This window comes from Heloderma suspectum, chromosome 1 (genome assembly GCF_057233095.1).
Source record: "Heloderma suspectum isolate Gila_16-S chromosome 1, 16-S_ref, whole genome shotgun sequence".
Taxonomy (NCBI): domain Eukaryota; kingdom Metazoa; phylum Chordata; class Lepidosauria; order Squamata; family Helodermatidae; genus Heloderma; species Heloderma suspectum.
The window spans coordinates 220,528,837-220,545,289 of NC_139458.1; the positions used below are offsets into that span (position 1 = coordinate 220,528,837).

General features: G+C 39.7%; 1 protein-coding gene across 7 annotated transcripts in view; it reads left to right on the top strand.

Moving 5' to 3' along the window:
• UBE2F (ubiquitin conjugating enzyme E2 F (putative)) overlaps positions 1 to 16,242 on the top strand; it is a 47,919-nt gene extending 31,677 nt beyond the window's left edge. For 4 of the 7 annotated variants that reach the window (XM_084819552.1, XM_084819562.1, XM_084819545.1 and 1 more), the window contains 3 exons: positions 2,987 to 3,019; positions 7,227 to 7,289; positions 14,072 to 16,240. In XM_084819552.1, coding sequence (XP_084675678.1) covers positions 2,987 to 3,019; positions 7,227 to 7,289; positions 14,072 to 14,122 — 147 coding nt within the window. In that variant the 3' untranslated portion in view covers positions 14,123 to 16,240. Of the gene's footprint in view, positions 1 to 2,986; positions 3,020 to 7,226; positions 7,290 to 14,071 lie in introns of all 7 variants that reach the window. The other 3 variants (XM_084819589.1, XM_084819579.1, XM_084819537.1) reach the window with 2 other exon arrangements.
• The last annotated feature ends 211 nt before the right edge of the window (positions 16,243 to 16,453 follow it).

The window sequence follows — 16,453 nt, forward strand, 5'->3', positions numbered from 1 at the left end:
TTCAATGGGGAGTTATGTGCTTAATTGGCTTCCATTAAAATAGATGGGACTTCACTATCCTTTCAAGTCAGATTGCAAAATAGCTCTTTAATTGCAGCATTAATGCCTAAGGTCAGGAAAGGTAAATTTATTTATTGCTGCCGACCAAGTCATTGCTGGAATGCAAACCAGAAAGTAGTCCCTGTGCTATGGCAGCCACAGAAACCTTAATACTGTACTGTGACAGTGTAAAAGGAATCTAAAATGGAGAGGTCAAAAACTTAACCATTGGCAATATGAAAATGACCTTCAGTACATTTAGTTGGAGAAACAATTCTTGGTAAATGGTTTATGTGGTTATGTGGCTTCTCATTTTAATTTGGCCAATTCTAGAAGGAACTGCTGTCTGAGCTGGATTATCCTATGCAGGGAAAAAATCCAACAACAGGATTTCTCCTCCCCCCTGTACTCCTCAAAGGCTGTATTGGGGGCTGTAGGGGGTGGGGGAAATCACTCCCCTTCCCTTCCTACTGATGGAAGGTATTCTATCAACAGGAGAGATTAATTGGATACCACCGTTCTATATTCTGATTTTACATGGAGCTTCCAGTCATTTCCCATCCAGATTGCTGATCAGGTTAGCTTCAGAGCCTAACTCTGAAGTCAGTGGTTCACCAACATAAGTTTCTTCTGTGAAAAGAAGCCATGAGAGGACCCAGTTTGGATTTGATGTGTGTGTCTAACCCTTTCCCTGCATGCTGTGGCCCTGATCCAAATCTCTCCTTCCCTGAGCTGCTGGTAGCCACGGAGTGGAAGACATATAAGGACCATGTGCCAGTTTTTCCCTCTGTAGTTAATAGCAACTCAGGTTGTTGTACTCTGCTGTCTTCCTAAGGAGTATAAAGGACCTACTGTATTGCGTTTTGTAGTCTAAATCATTATTGTGGCAGACAAGATCTCTAAATAAAAAAGAGGAATATTTTGACATGGCTTGCTGTTAAAGTGTTTGCTCTAGATTCATTTAAAGTCACTAGATGGCATAAAAAGCATGCTAGCGTAAGACCTTAATATGTTTTTCTAAGACTTCTGAAAATTTGTCTTTGACTTTCTATATTCTCTTTCAGTTACAAAGCCAGTTATTAACTTAGGCTCTTTGTAATGTGTTTATTTATGGCTGTGTTCTATACATGTTGCCCTGTCCATTCATGATTAAGACTGTTGTTTTCAATATGTGCAGTTGTTTGGAGTTTGGTTATTTCTGCACAGGTTGAATGTACATGTGGAGAAATTGTGACAAGCACACCCAAATGTAGGAGCAAACTACACGTGACACAAAATATCCATAGCTGGATCTTCCAACATCTTTTTATAAAGTTTAAAGGCAGATGCAGGTGGGCTAAATTGGCTTAGAAGATTACTGTTAAAAGAGGGCCCCTCTGTTTATCTCAGTCCAAACTCCCTGAACCTTCTTTTAGCCATGGTGAGAAGAAAAGGCAGGGCCAGTGCCTATCTCTTTTTCCTAACAGTGCTAATAACATCCAGGGTGGAGGGGTGGGATTTTGATTAGGGAAAAGGTTAAACATACCCTCTTCAAGCACTGCAAAATTGAAAGGACTCAAAACCTATATACGTTTTGAGTCCGTTAAAAGGACTTACTGTGAAACTAAATGCAGAGGGAGTTTCTAATTCTAGATTTAACGCTTAAAACTAGATTTCTGTGGTTTGCAAGCAGTTATACAGTTAACACTTACCTATGAGTGAGTCCCATTGAACTCAGTGGAGCTTAATTCTGAGTAGATGTGTATAGGACTATACTGTTAGAAGATTTAAATTTGAAAGGGCTGAAGTTATATCATAGATGGTTTTTAAAAATAAATTGAAGATTTAGATTTAGTCCCCATTTGAGTCTTAAGGTTAAGTTCTAAATGTACTTGTTGGTCTTATAGGCTCCTTCCAACCCTACTGTTCTATGATTTCTCTCTATTTTCTTTCTCTCTTGGTAGAAATAAACAATTATATTTTCAAACCATTGGTTGTATTGTTCAGTAGTGCAATTCTTGGAGATGGGACCAAGCAAATAACATCCAAGGAGACTATTTGGTAAATTGTGGAGCATTCTGAAATTTGCTATTTGCTTCTCTTATATGCTCCTTTAGGGAGAGAAAATGACTACTGCAATATATATATACACACATACATGCGCACGCACGCACATATCTCTCTCTCTCTCTCTCTCTCTCTCTCTCACACACACACACACACACACACACACACACACACAGTGTTGCCTAAAAATAATTCACAGTGGGCTATATTCAATACGTCTAATTCCACTGACAGAAGACTCTTTGATTCAGTGGAGGCTTTTGTCAGCAGAACAGGGAAAGAGACTACTCTCAGCAATTCCCAGTCCGCCCCCCGCAACCCTCCACACCATTGCCCATGCTGCTGTTCTTAATGATTCCCCAGCTAGGAGGTGGTAGAGCAGGAAGGAAGGGGAATAGCTGAAAATCACAAGTCTTTGCATTTCACAGATGGAAGCCTCCACTGTATCAAAGAGGCTTCTGTCAGTGGAGTGACACAAATTGGATATAATCCAATATATTTTATGTACATAATTTAGGTACCATTCATATATGTAGGCATGTTTTTGAAAATGGCATAAACCACAAATGCAATAGAACATCAAAACTCACATCTCACAGTAGAATAACAATAGAAGATAATATTCTTTAAAATTGTCCTGCATTTCAGGGTATTTAGAAGTCAAGCATGTCTTCGGCATAGTTTTACGTTGGTAACTTGAAATTAAGAATTTTAGTTTCCACACACACACCCCAACACACACACACACACACACACACTTTTTTTTACTAAATGTTTTGTACTCAGATTTGATCAATACCTTGACATTTTGCTTTGGGTAAACAGAAATAAGAATGTTCTGATGTGTAGAAGTTTGAAATTTTTGAAGTCTTTGGCTGAATCCACTTCTTTTCCTTTTCAGGATGTTGTTTGGGGATTAAACTCTTTATTTACTGTAAGTAACAGCCACATTGACTGAGCAGTATATCTTTTTGGATTGACCCCATAGTTCTAAGAATTGCCCCTCACAAAACAGACTAAGCTTCCAAGGGGGTAGTCGTGTTAGTCTGTTGAAGCAAAGATGCTTGCAGCACTTTAAAGACATTGGGTAGTATCCAGTGGGCATATTGCGCAAGCAGCCTGTCCCGCCAATTCCATTGGACAAGCACAACCCACCGCTTGCACAACAGAGATTTAACGCTTCCTATAGGAACCCCCAAAACGAGTAGAAATGCTTTTTCTGGCCTGGGGCAGGTCTGTGGAGCTCCTTATGCGAGTTCCGCTGTCCTGCCCTAGTCCAGAAATGAGTGTTTCTGGTTCTCCCGGAAGTGCTAAATCTCCATTGTGGGTCTCACAGAACAGAATCGGTTGGGGCACAACGGAATCAGTGGGAGCAATTTATCATGGCATAAGGTTTCTGATGAACCAGATCCTAGTCTATGAAAGCTTATGCCACAATAAATTGTTATTCTTTAAGGTGCTACAAGACTCTTTGTACTCCTTACAGATATAAAGGGCCCACTTCCCCCCGAGACACAGAACATGTATCACATTGACAATGCAAAAAAGTACGTACTTGTCTGTTTTACATCCTTTTCTCCCTAAAATAACAGTTCCATAATCAAATTTTTGTACTATTCTCTGGAAAGTAAAGAGAAGCATAAATGAATTCCTACTGTTTTTACCCTTAAAATGGTACAGTTACAGCAACAGGAGGAAAGTTGTGAATATGTAGAGTTTCACATATGCAGTCTATATAGACTGCATATGTGAGTGATCCAGTTTATGTGCAAATAAGAGCTTATACAAAAGAGATTTGTCTTTGTTTTCCTCCCAGATAGCATATTTCCAGGCATAATGCAAAACTGCTTTTTAAAACTCTCCTGTGTTTCAAAAGGACATTCTGATACAGTGGGCCTGTTCACACGTAACAGTGGCAAATCATGGGTTCATTAACCTCAATTTGCTGCAGCACGTTCTGCAACATTTATGAATAGTCAAACTCCGATTGGGGGTTGCTACATGACGTCCAAATGCGGACACATGATGTCCAAACAACCCACAGTCAATCTAACTACTAATTGTAGGGCAGATCTGCCCTTTTCGTTCTATACTTACTGGTGGAGCCAGTGTTCATGGTTTGTTTATCTCATCCAGACTACTGTTAACGTTGTTGGAATTTGTTCCTCCCCGTACCTCTCTCCTTTTCCCCCTCACCTTTGCTTTTTTTCTCACCAAGATTTTTAAATCTCAACATTGCCTGTCACTCTTCCACATCAGCCTCAGGTATCTAGTCCTTTTACTTTTAATGTTCTTCTCTCTTGCCCAACTTTGCACCCTTTCTCTCTGCAATTGAAGCTTATCTGCTGTCAGCAACCATAGACTCCATCTACTGTGCTGCTCCGTAATCCCAGAAAAGCTGTGCCTTCCAAAGTCTCTACAAAAGATACGCTTTTGAGCAAGGCCTTTTCTGCCTCACCATAGCCTCTTATTATGGATACTTCATTTGCCTGTCCGTCCATCAGTCAGCACTATTCCTTTGTCCAGTACTCCATACCTTATTTGTATATAACGGTGACCAGGTTCAGACAATGTACCTTGGCTTGTTGTGGGTTATTTAACCCAAGATGAGCCGCAGTGCCAATGGGCACTAACTAGATTGCAAATGTAGCCCCCACTTGGGGGATGTCGTGTTGTGTGAAGCCACTGGCATGGGATATGTGATGGTTAAATAAACCTCATATCACCCATCATCTGTTTTAGGGTTATGCGAGGGTCATATAGCCCATGCTCGCTGGGTTCGCCCGACAATCCCTGAGTGGGAGTTGCATATTCAAAATGGCGGGCACATGCACCCCACACACTCTGCAGCCTCACCGTGGCTTAAAATAACCCATGGTGGGCTGTTGGGTCATGTGAACAGCCCCACTGTAAATTACCTGGGCAGGCATTGCATTTCATGTAGTATCTAGAACATTACAACTGTTAAACAAAAGTCAAGCAGTATAACCCAAGACTATACCTCTTTGGCCCTAGATATTTCATCTTCAAAATCAGGCTCCGTGATTTATTTTGGATAATTAAGGGTGCAATCCTATGCATGTTAAGACATAAAAAAATCCTGCAACTCCCTGCTGGAGTTGTAAGACTCCTAAATGTGTTGCTCCCTCCAGTTAAAGCACATTCTGCAGTACAAATTGTGAAGAATCACATAGAACATTGGAAAACTTCATGTCTGATACACTTTATTTATCTTAATTATTTTTAGGCTGTGTTTATGGTGGAACCCTCACAGAACTGCAGGGATTTGTAAAATCCTGTACAACTGGCAGGCTTAGACATCATAAATATTGCCTATATATGTGCTTTCAAAGGATTAGTATTTTCTAACAATTTAGGTCCAAACTACACTGAGTCACTGTATTTTTTTCCCAATGGGGCAAACAGCAGCTTGGGGTGGGAGAGGTTTCAGATCTTGACAACAGCTCAGGGACGAGGGGCTAAACACTCTTCCCTTGTGCTACTGCTGCAGTCCAATTTGGAGTCTATCTGGTAGCCTACAAGTACAACTGTCAGTTGATCTAGTAACATATATAGCATTAAGTGTAATTTAGTTCTAAGGGCTTTTTTAAGCTACTATAGGTGGAGGGAAGGGGGTTAATACCACCAGCTTCCAAGGTTTTTTGTTGGTGAGGGGGAACTACCACTAGCATTTAATCATGATAGCAACAAAGTCAGAATATAATTGTGTGATTTCATATCACTTCCAGCATCAACCATTGTAAAAAATACTTCAGAGGAACTAATCTAAACCTTTGCCAGAGAATCTCTTGTTTCCATAGTGATCATTTCTTCCTGCTCCTTCCCACAGTGACTTAATTAACACATCAGCTTGTCATCTCTCTGCCTGCTTTAATTTAATCATGATTGAGTTTTAGCCTTTATACAAATGGGAAGCACAGTTTGCTGCTAGAGTGAAGTATTTAGGAATTTTGGACCTTATTACTAATCTAGTAAATCTAGCTAAAACTAGCCATGTTTAAGGCTGCAGTCTTAAGGCACGCAGCCCCATGGAAATAAGTGGGACATTTCTGAAAAAAGTATGTATAGAATTGGGCTATACATCTCATTGAATCTACCTTGTCAGTTGCAACTGATTTAAGTCCCACTGCTTTCAGTAGGATTTATAGGGCAATTGTATGCATATTCACTCAGAAGTAAGCCCCATTACATTAAATAAGATTTATTCTCAGCTATGTGTGTATAGAATTGCACCCTTATCACAACTAACTGTTGTTGGGTTGGGACCAATGTTTTTATATGATGAGCTAGCTTGACAAGTGGTTTTCTTCAGTGCAAAGTTAATGGATATATGGCTATGGACATATTGCTGAAATATGTTTTTTGTGGCAAAATAAAACTGCCCTGGTTACTAGCCTAGATCCAAGGTATAGTGCAATGGGTTCCAAGCACCCAAATGAGATTTGGACATGCTTCTCAGATAACAGCATGCACATGCATGTTCAAGCTCACACAACCTCTATACTGTATGGCAAACCTCTGTCGAAACTGAGGAGAGTTTCATAAACAGTTTGTGATGAACTTGTTGTTCAAAGGAGGGAAAGTAAAAAAAAAAAAAAAAAATCAATTGTACATGCCTAAGGCTTTTGATTTGCCTAAAATTGCTTTCTGGACCTTAACCAGTTATTGTTTCTGCAGCTGAGTTCTATGTTCCACCAGAACTACATTCCGGTTCTTTGGATCAGTTCAGATGTCACTAAATAAGTTTGAATTCACCATTTGATTAGATTTACCATTAGATGTTAAAGTGAATTCTCTTATGGATATGGTCCAAAGAGTTATTTTTGGCAGTCCAGCGGCTTGTGCCTGCCCAGCGGGATTTCTAACTTTTTATTACTGTGAACATCAGGCCATCAAGTCATATCGCAAACATCTTTTAAGTACTCCCTTCAATTTCAAAAAAACTTGCCATGTGGAATGCAGGACTGCTTTTCAAGAAATATAAACCCAAAGCTTACAGAACTAGCTGTGTGGTTCTTTGGATCTTGGTCATTCTCCCTTGTCACCTTTTATCAGAGTTCATGCTCTTGGCAAATGTAGCCCACCTTTTTCTTAAACATCCCTGTTTTTGTGCTTTTCAGGATCTCTTGAATTTTGATGATCCCTTGAATATTGAAGCTGCAGAACATCATTTACGTGACAAGGTGAGTAGCAATGTGCTGAAAATATTCTCTTAAAAGAATAATGTTCATTTTTTAATTGCTTTTATAGCCTTCACCAGGGAAATGTTTATGTACATCAGTATTCAAAATGCATTATTAGACAAAGTATTCCATTTTCTTTAAGGTATTGGATTGGATCTACTTACCTACAAGGAGATGGTACAAACTTTTGTTCAGGTGGCTGAGACCTGCTGAATGTCTACCTGCTGTCTGCAAACTCCTGTGTCTCTCTTCCCTGCCCCTCAAAAATCCTAGTTCTAGAGCAGCCTACTCCACCTGATGCATTCCAGATGTTTTGGACTTCAACTCCCATCAGCCCCAGCCAGCAAGGCCAGTCACCAGGAATCCTGGGAGTTGTAGTCGTAAATGTCTGGAGGGCACCAGGTTGGGGAAGGCTATTCTAGAGTTTCAGGTGACTCTCCACAATGTCTTGGGAGTGTGTGGGGGGGGGGGGGGGAGCAGAGTTTTTTTTTTTAAATGAATGGAAGTGTGTTCAAATCATGCAGCATGATCTTTGTATCTAAGCGATCATGATCATACTATGAACTCAAACATTATATAGGAAGTTCCTCAAAATGAAGATTATGGGTTGGAGCCAAAGAACCATAAGTGCAAAGAAAATTGCATAAGGTATCGTAGAACACCACCACTAGTGGCTAATGTTCATGAAAGAGGCTGTGTGCTGCTATGATCAGATTATCCTATAACATTTCCTCTGCTTCATGGAGAATATGCGTATAATATCCACAAAGGGGGAATTGTGCCCAGTTCCCAGTCAAGACATACTTTCCAATAGGCCTTGTGGAATGTACATTTCTCGACGGGTGTTGCTTTAGCGAGGATTAGCATTCCACAGAGAGACTTCATGTAAAGCGTACCATTCATTACTGATTCTACCACATAATTGCCAAAGACTCCAGTTTCCACAGAAGTATCAGCAATTCCAGTTCTATGGAGGTGCTTGCCTATACAGTGCATGAAATAGGATGCATTTTGGATGGTGACAGTAAATATTTGGATGTACTTCATGCGATTTAAGAAAAGCAGTTCTGCTCAATGCCAGGCAGAATTTGATGTGGCTCTTTCTATAGTCAATGAACTAAAACATGATTTCTAAGAGTTCTCAAAGGCTTGTCCAGAGAAATAACCAGTCTGTGATACTGGGATCAGTTTCCTGATCTTGTTGGCCTTGTGAAGAACCTACTTGCTCCAGACAGCAAAGGTGACTGGGAAGGTCACCTTCAGATAATGCAGCATATTTTCCAGTCTTCCATGAATGTGACAGCATTAATTATCTACATACATATCATGGTACATTGAGAAAATGTGGACAGTTAAAACTGATCAGATATTTACAAAAAGTTTCAAGCAGGCCATTTTATTGTCAAGCAGAACTGAAGACTTCTTAGTGCAGTTGCTCTTGACATGGAGTATGTCGGGAGTGCCCTAGCTGCCTCTTGCAGTCCCCTCCAATAGCCAGCTCACGACACAGATGAAAGGGATTCTTTCCAGGGCTTTATTCCTTTACAACTTAATGACTCTTTCAGATGCTAATCACCAACGACTAAGCAAGGAACTGCACTGGGGTAGTTAGCAGAGTAGCCTAAGCTCCAGGTAAGGCAGTTGGTCCCCGTTTGAAGGAGAAGTGCGGGAAGACTCTGAACTTATGGGCTATGGAGAGGTCTTCCCTCTTACCCTTGGGTCCTCAGGACGCGACCATTGTTTTAGCACCAGGCGAGCAGAGCGCCTCCTCTTGGCACCCTGCATCTGGCGCCACTCCCTGCATCTGCACCGCGCATCCAGCAAGGCGCCATCCCCCGCTCTTACTGCCAGGGTCACTATCTCTCTCAGGAATGCAGGCAGGAGGAATCTCCCTGCCGCTGTGCCTGTGAGAGATGAGCGAGCTCCTCTCCCATGGGTTGTTACTCTTCCTCAGAATCAGATCTGCTCTGGGGCTCTATGGGCTCAGTTTCTACCCTGACAGAGTAAATGTCAATTTACTCCACAAATTGGAGTACATGATACAGAGAACCCATAAGAGTGTAAAGTTTATATTGGACAAGTAAGACAGGTTTAATGAGAACTGGACTATCACAAGGTGGCTGGGAATACGAACCAAGAGTTACATGCAAGCGTAGTTAAGGTTCATCAATACATTATATAAAGAGGAAATCCTTGCATTGCATGCGGTGCAGCCAAACTGCACAATTTTGTCGCTAAGCAACAAGGCCATTCAGATGCAGCTTTGACACTCTTACATTTCATGGAAAATGGCACTGAATTCCAAAATGACAGGCTGGTCAAATAAAAAAACTCAGTGACCCAGTCAAGAAAGTGAAGTTGCCCACTTTTATTTCATATATTCCATTACTCAATGAGCCTGCTTCAAGAAAAACAAATATGGAGAACATCTCAAGCGCTCAGAAAATAATTAACATTGCAACAGAAAGAGGAGAATTACTTGCACACATTCTAAAGTTTGATGTATTGCCAGCCAACAGTTTATTCAATTGTGATGGCTTCACAACAAAAGTAGTTAAGCATGTTCTGTTATTAGAACTGTGAAGACACTAGAGATCCCAGTTTACACATTCACAGGCACCTATCTGTTTCCATCATGCATTATGTCTCCAGTTATGCAGATAACAGGCAGACACCTGCTTAGGTTTGAAGACATGTTTGAAAGTGTGTGGCAGTATTGTACTCACATCTGTGATATGCAGCAGATTGGTTTCATCTTTCATAGCTACACTGAGAACTCCATCAGAGAACGTGCAAGGCAGAGAAGGTCTGCATCTAGTGACCATTGAATGTGACACAGACATTCCTACCCAGCTTCAGGAATTTTGGTCATCATCTAAGAACAAAGAAATGCTGCAGGCGGCTGCAAAAAAATGTTTTTTTTACTAGATAGGGCAGAAACAGTGGATACCAAACTATTGTTAGTGGATGTGTTACCCAGAAGAATGGAGTGGTTGGAAATTGCTGGGAGTATTTGGAAGACTCATGAAGACCTAGGAAAGTCCCTAGACAAAGCAGATGTTTGAATAGTTCTCCATGTTTACAAAGCAGTGCTTTCAGGCACAGAATCATAGAATAGTAGGGTTGGAAGGGGCCTACAAGGCCATCGAGTCCAACCCCCTGCTCAATGAAAAAGGTTCTCATATTCTCTAATGATAAAAATAGGTGGTAGTATTTATGTTTTTTTATTCCTTTCTCTTCATGCAAGAAGGACTCATTTCACTGCAGATGAGAGCTGACCGAACACATGGTGCTGCTAGGTATATCCCTTTATTAGCCCTTGCCAGGAGAGGCTCTCCTGGTGTACAGGGAGACTTGCCTAGCACCTACATTGTAGTCTTCTTTGGACCAGGTTTTGCCCTTTTTATTTTCTCAGGCTTTTTTCAGTTTGTTTTTAAATATGTGTTCTTGTGTTTTTAGGTCTTTCCCTGCTGGTGGTTTTTACTTCGGTTTTACTCTGTTTTAAAATTTTAAAGGTTTTATATGATGTTTTATCATGTTGTATTCTAGGGTTTTTATTTTTGTGAACCACCCAGAGAGCTTCAGTTATTGGGCGGTATGAAAATGGAAATAATAATGAGTCTGTGTCCTCTAAAATGCATTGCAGAGCTGAAGGCTCATATTCTCCCTGGCTGTGATGTGACAAGCAAAATTGGTATGAAAGCTGGTGCGGTTTAGGAGATGCCAGTACCTCAGATTTGGACTTGAACAGGGAGAGGGATATGACATACAAGTACTGCAACCAAATATACAACACATGACATTGGATGAATTCTGATTCTTTTGGTACACAAACAGAAAGACATCTCTCAATTAGTCACCACCAACATCGCGTTCAGTAGAAAGTAACGTACAGTGTTGCTTGTTTGTGCTATGACTGTGTGCAAATCTACTGGATGAACCCTTTCAGCTACCTGGCCCATGCATTTCTCAGTGGTATGGATCTGATGGCATGTATTGCCCACATAAAGAAATATTACATCTTCCACTGAACTGCTTGTAGTTTGTAGCTGTCTGAAACAATGCACAAAAAGATGTACCTGACATAGAATGCATGTCTGTGGCACTATATTTTGAAAATGTGTCAGTTCCAAACAGCATGAATTGTAATCCATGTATTTCCATCTATTTATGTATTCGTTATTTTTAATCTTGTTTAGCTACTAACAGTGCACTCTGTTCACGTGCTGTGTTTCTTCCTACACTATTTCCAATTACATTTTTTTTTTCAGCTTGGAATTACAAAAAATATATTTATTTTGATTCCTTGCTATAAAACTTCAAAAGACGCAGTTATACATTCTGTGGTGTTACTGTTGGTTTTGTTACACCAGGAAGCCTGTAGTTCAACATAAGTTATGTGGATATAGGTGCCAGGGTTCATGAGACAGGTGCTGCAGGAGGATGGCTAGTGGCCATTTTGGAAAATCTGTGCCAACCTGCTCATGATGTCTGCCCATTTTTTTTATTCCGAACCAAATCTTCTATTTTTCATTCAAGTGGAAACTGCCACCAGTAATTACTTTCCTGTGGAAGGCTATTACAGGGGTAGGGCTGGTAGCTGGAGTTTCCTGTTTTATTTTAAAAGAATGAGATTGCTTTAGCCGCTGAACATACAGATCCTCGGGGGGGGGGGGGTAATTTTTGTTGACTTGAATTTTTGAAAAATGCGGTCAAGGCTGTCTTAACAGAAGTTTGATTTTAGTACTGGGTACAAGCTGTCTGTATGGAGTGTACGTCATAGGCTGAGCTGGTCTATGTTGCATGTCATTGCAAACCTGTACTCAGGCCCGCTTGTGCTAACATTCAAACAGCATGAATAGCATTCTATGAACAGAGCTGCCACAGAAACAAATAAAAGTTCATCATATACCTGACGCTTCTCACCCACACTCTTGCAGTCCTAGCCTGCTGTTTGCTTTGGAATTTTAATAGCATCAGTGTTTTTAGGAGCAAGTAATTTCTGGATTGTGAGAGATACTTGTATCTTTGCAGAAGGAGATTACATCTGTATATCAATTTAGAGTGAGCATCCCTAGAGGTGTAGAATGAAGAAGACAATTTCAGATGTCTTTCTCAGCTGTTTAGTAATTCATTGTACTATCGGAGTCCACAAACAATGAGGTTCTACCATTCTTTGAAAGCTGTCCCTAGCGCAGGGAGTATGAGCTGGAATGCTTAATGAATTAATACTGCTAAGCATAGAATAATTTTTATTACTGATATTGACTGAGTGCTTATAGCAGGTGCATAATTTAACTATATAATTAGCAAGTTGCATTTTGCTAGTTAAGGCTCTACAGACTAGATTCAAACATAACATTACAGTTCTTTGTACGTTCTTATCTGCCAGTTGCCATCAGGCCAAACTGTGTGTTATATTTAAACAGCTGGGTCTGCTTGCTTCTGCAAACAGTTAATGTTCAGAGTGTTCTCGAATGTCTGTTTTAGCCAGGCTGCAGTGCCGTATGCATGGCTCACGCACAGGGGCTCTTCAGCTCCTCCCTGCTAGTTGCAGCACCTTTATCCTTCCCCCAAGTGGACCCTCCGGAGCAGCACACAGACCTAGGAAGCTGCCTTTACCAAGTGAGACCATCTAACTCGGGCTTGTCAGTTCTGATGGCAGTGGCTCTCCAGGGTTTCAGACAGGAATATATTCTAGCCCTACCTGGAGATGTTTGAGATTGCAGGCCAAGCATGTGCTCTATCACTGCGCTATGGCACTTCAGGTGAGGATCAAGGGGCTGCTGGTAGAAGGAAATGTCATCCCTCCCAGATCCAATCGCTTCCACTCGTGTGGGATTGCATCCCATCCCTTTTTCCTTTCTCACAGTGCCATTTTATCCGTGGGGACTAAAGTTAAACAATACGTATGTGAAGACAACTTGTCTCAGTGCTCAGGTGAATGCATTGTGCGTATCTACTCAGCTCTGGGCTGCCAGGCATTCACAAGTGTGTAGAAGCAATAATTATTAGGTTCCCACACACTCTGAACTAGAACTACATGCAGAGGAAAAGTTGAAACTAATTAGCATTCCAAAATTAGATGTGGAGAGGTTTGCCTGGCACCTGCGTTGTATGGTTTACCTTTTTTTATTTTCCCAGCATTTTAGCACTCTAGTCTTTTAGCTCTGCTGTTTTAAATGTGCATTTTAAATCTCTGCATTGCTGCTAGGTTTTATTCTGGTTGTATGTTTATATTGTAGTTTTATTCTGGTTGTATGTTTATATTGTAGTTTTAAGCTTTCATATTTTATATTGTTTATATTGTACTTTGTGGTTCTAATTTTTGAGAACTGCCCAGAGAGCTTCAGCTATTGGGCAGTATAGAAATTAAATACATATATACATACATATATAAGTAACTGCTTGTTGGCAATAAAAAGTTAAACGGTAACATTCCTAGATGAACAAGAAAAATCAGAATACACTCAATTTACATAATTCATGACTAGTCAGGGGATTCAACATTTAATATCACTCTTTATACTCTAATATAGTGACAAATAGTATCATTCTTGTATCATTTTTGTGAATTGCCCAGAGAGTTTCAGCTATTGGGTGGTATAGAAATGTAAATAATAAATTCTATCCCTTGTATGTACAAATAGGCTAAATGTTATGTATTCCTAAATGCAGCTATAGATTTAACATTTTCTTAAAATAAAAAATAAAAAGCAAACAACCTATCAATACTCCTGCAATCAAATCTAAAATTTCTTTGTTTTTCCCCTTCCATATAGGAGGACTTCCGAACTAAAGTTGAAGATTACATAAAGCGCTATGCAAGATGATGAAGGGAGATGGATGGCAAGACCATGGATTGCATATGCAGTGCTGACTTGATAATTTGATAAACAACAAAAACCTGGAATGTACTTGTCCTGTGTCCATGTTGTTCTGAAGAAGAAAACAAACTTCATAATAGTCCATGTGAAATGGAGAGTTCACCATCTATACAGCAAGAAAATTGTGTATGTTGGTTGAAAAAAAAGTTGTTTGCTTAACCCTTAACGTTTCCTTTTCTGAAATTGTACTGTATATCCAGAACTGAAATATGCTTGGGATTTTAAAGAAATCACTACTAGGATTATTTACATATTTTAAACTTTCTTCATGGCTAGTAAAAATTAATAGTATGTTTACGTAAAAATCGGCAATAAAAGTGGTCGCTGTGTGAACTGAGTCACAGAAACATTTGCCTTTGCAAATGAAATAATTTGCAATGAAATTGGAAATGAAATAAAAACATGCCCTGCACTGAGGAAAGATAATTGCATAAAGCCAGTTATACCTGCTATTGAAGTTTTTCTATTTAATTTTGTAAAATTAATTGCTGCTTTTTGTTCATTTTTTGTCTACAGTGTTTTAGTTTGCATTTATTGTGCCGAGCACTTACCGAAACCAAGGCTGATTCTATAACCTACTTATAAATGCAATGTATTACTTTAAAAAAATATTTTACATGCAGGTGCAATGAAAGGAAAAGTGATTATTTTAAATAATGCCTTTTAAACTTTCAGATTTTGCTGTGGAGAGTTGATATTTCAGACTGTTATGTAACCTGAAGTTTCAAGTAATAACTTGGGAGAACTACCCAAAGCTCTAGAAGCTAATCCATGAGAGCAACGTAATGCACATTGCAATCTCGTTGTAACACTCTTGGAAACCAAACCTTTTGTGATAAAGATACAGTGTATGAAGAGTGGTTTTAAAGCCTTCTTACCTAGCTAGCGCTATATCAAAGAATGTATATATGAGACTGCAAAATCCCTTTGGGGGCAGGGGTGCATGTACCTCAGGAACTGTTAGAGGCAAATGCCACACATGTGTGCTTATTATTTTACCCTAGTTCTTCCTGAAATATGTTGATCATATGTGATGCCCAATATTGATACTATACTTGGCCTGGGGATCAGTGAAGAGAGCGAGAAAAAGAGCCATAGTCATCAAATAATTTTATTTAAGGTTCATACAGCAGATGAAATGTGTTTAGATTACCGTGAGAAATTATCACCAAAGCCAGAGATGAATAAATGTTTGTATGGTTTCATACATATTGTGTGCATAACATTTCTGCCTTGACAATTTCCTATGCCATATGGAAGAATCTGTTTAATTCATCAGATGCCCCTATGCTTTGCCATTATCATATGATTTAAACTTTGATAATGAAAGCCCTGAAATTATACATGATATTGATAGAGTCTAACAGTGTAACCCAATTGGCTGGATAATGTGTGCAACCCAGTAATATAAAAGTTAAGCATATTTAGATACTATTGATTCTAATGGGAAAGATGTAGGCATGTACTTAACTTTCCTATTACAATCAGTGGTACTTAGATGTGCTTAAAGTTTGCTAGTTTGTACCTAATTTATTGTAGAGACTTGTCGCAAAATATATGTAGTTCTTTAAGTTTGCAAGCTGCTGCTCAAGCTTCTGAGAAAAAATGTCCTCTAGGTACTGTCATTGGCTTGCAGAATGGAGACTCTAGGAAATTGTTACTCACAAATGTTCCTTCGAAACTATAATGTAGGAATGGGAAACCTCAAGATGATGTTGGACTATAACTCCCATCATCCCCAATCATTGGCCATGCTGTCTGGGGCTGATGGGAGTTGGTATCCAGCAACATCTGGAAGGGCACAGGTTTGCTGCCCAGTGCTATAATGCCTTACAAGATATAAAGAGCCCATTCCCAATCAGGACAGTTCTCATGAAAAGAGTTTTCTCCCTTTAAAATACTGGAACACAGAAGGGAAAACAAGAGTCACTGCACATTCATCTATGTAATCATTAACATGAATATAGCTTGAAGGAATGTTCCCCCTCCCCCCATTAAAAATGTATTATGTGGAAATCAGTTTATTTAAGTTCTGATTAAAGTTCTTCATAGTTTTGCCATCTGCTTATTTGTCCAATAAGTGAATATGAAATCATGTATCTGGAAGGAAACTTTCCACTGTCACCACCCCCACAATGCTATGAAAGGCATAGCCTACTATCGGTGCTCAGTAATTCATGCTCTTTGATGTTGTGTCCATGTGTCAAAGATGTCAGTTTTATTCTTCAACCCCTTGGATACAGCCAGTGTTTTACTAACTTTATAATTCTAGTCCCT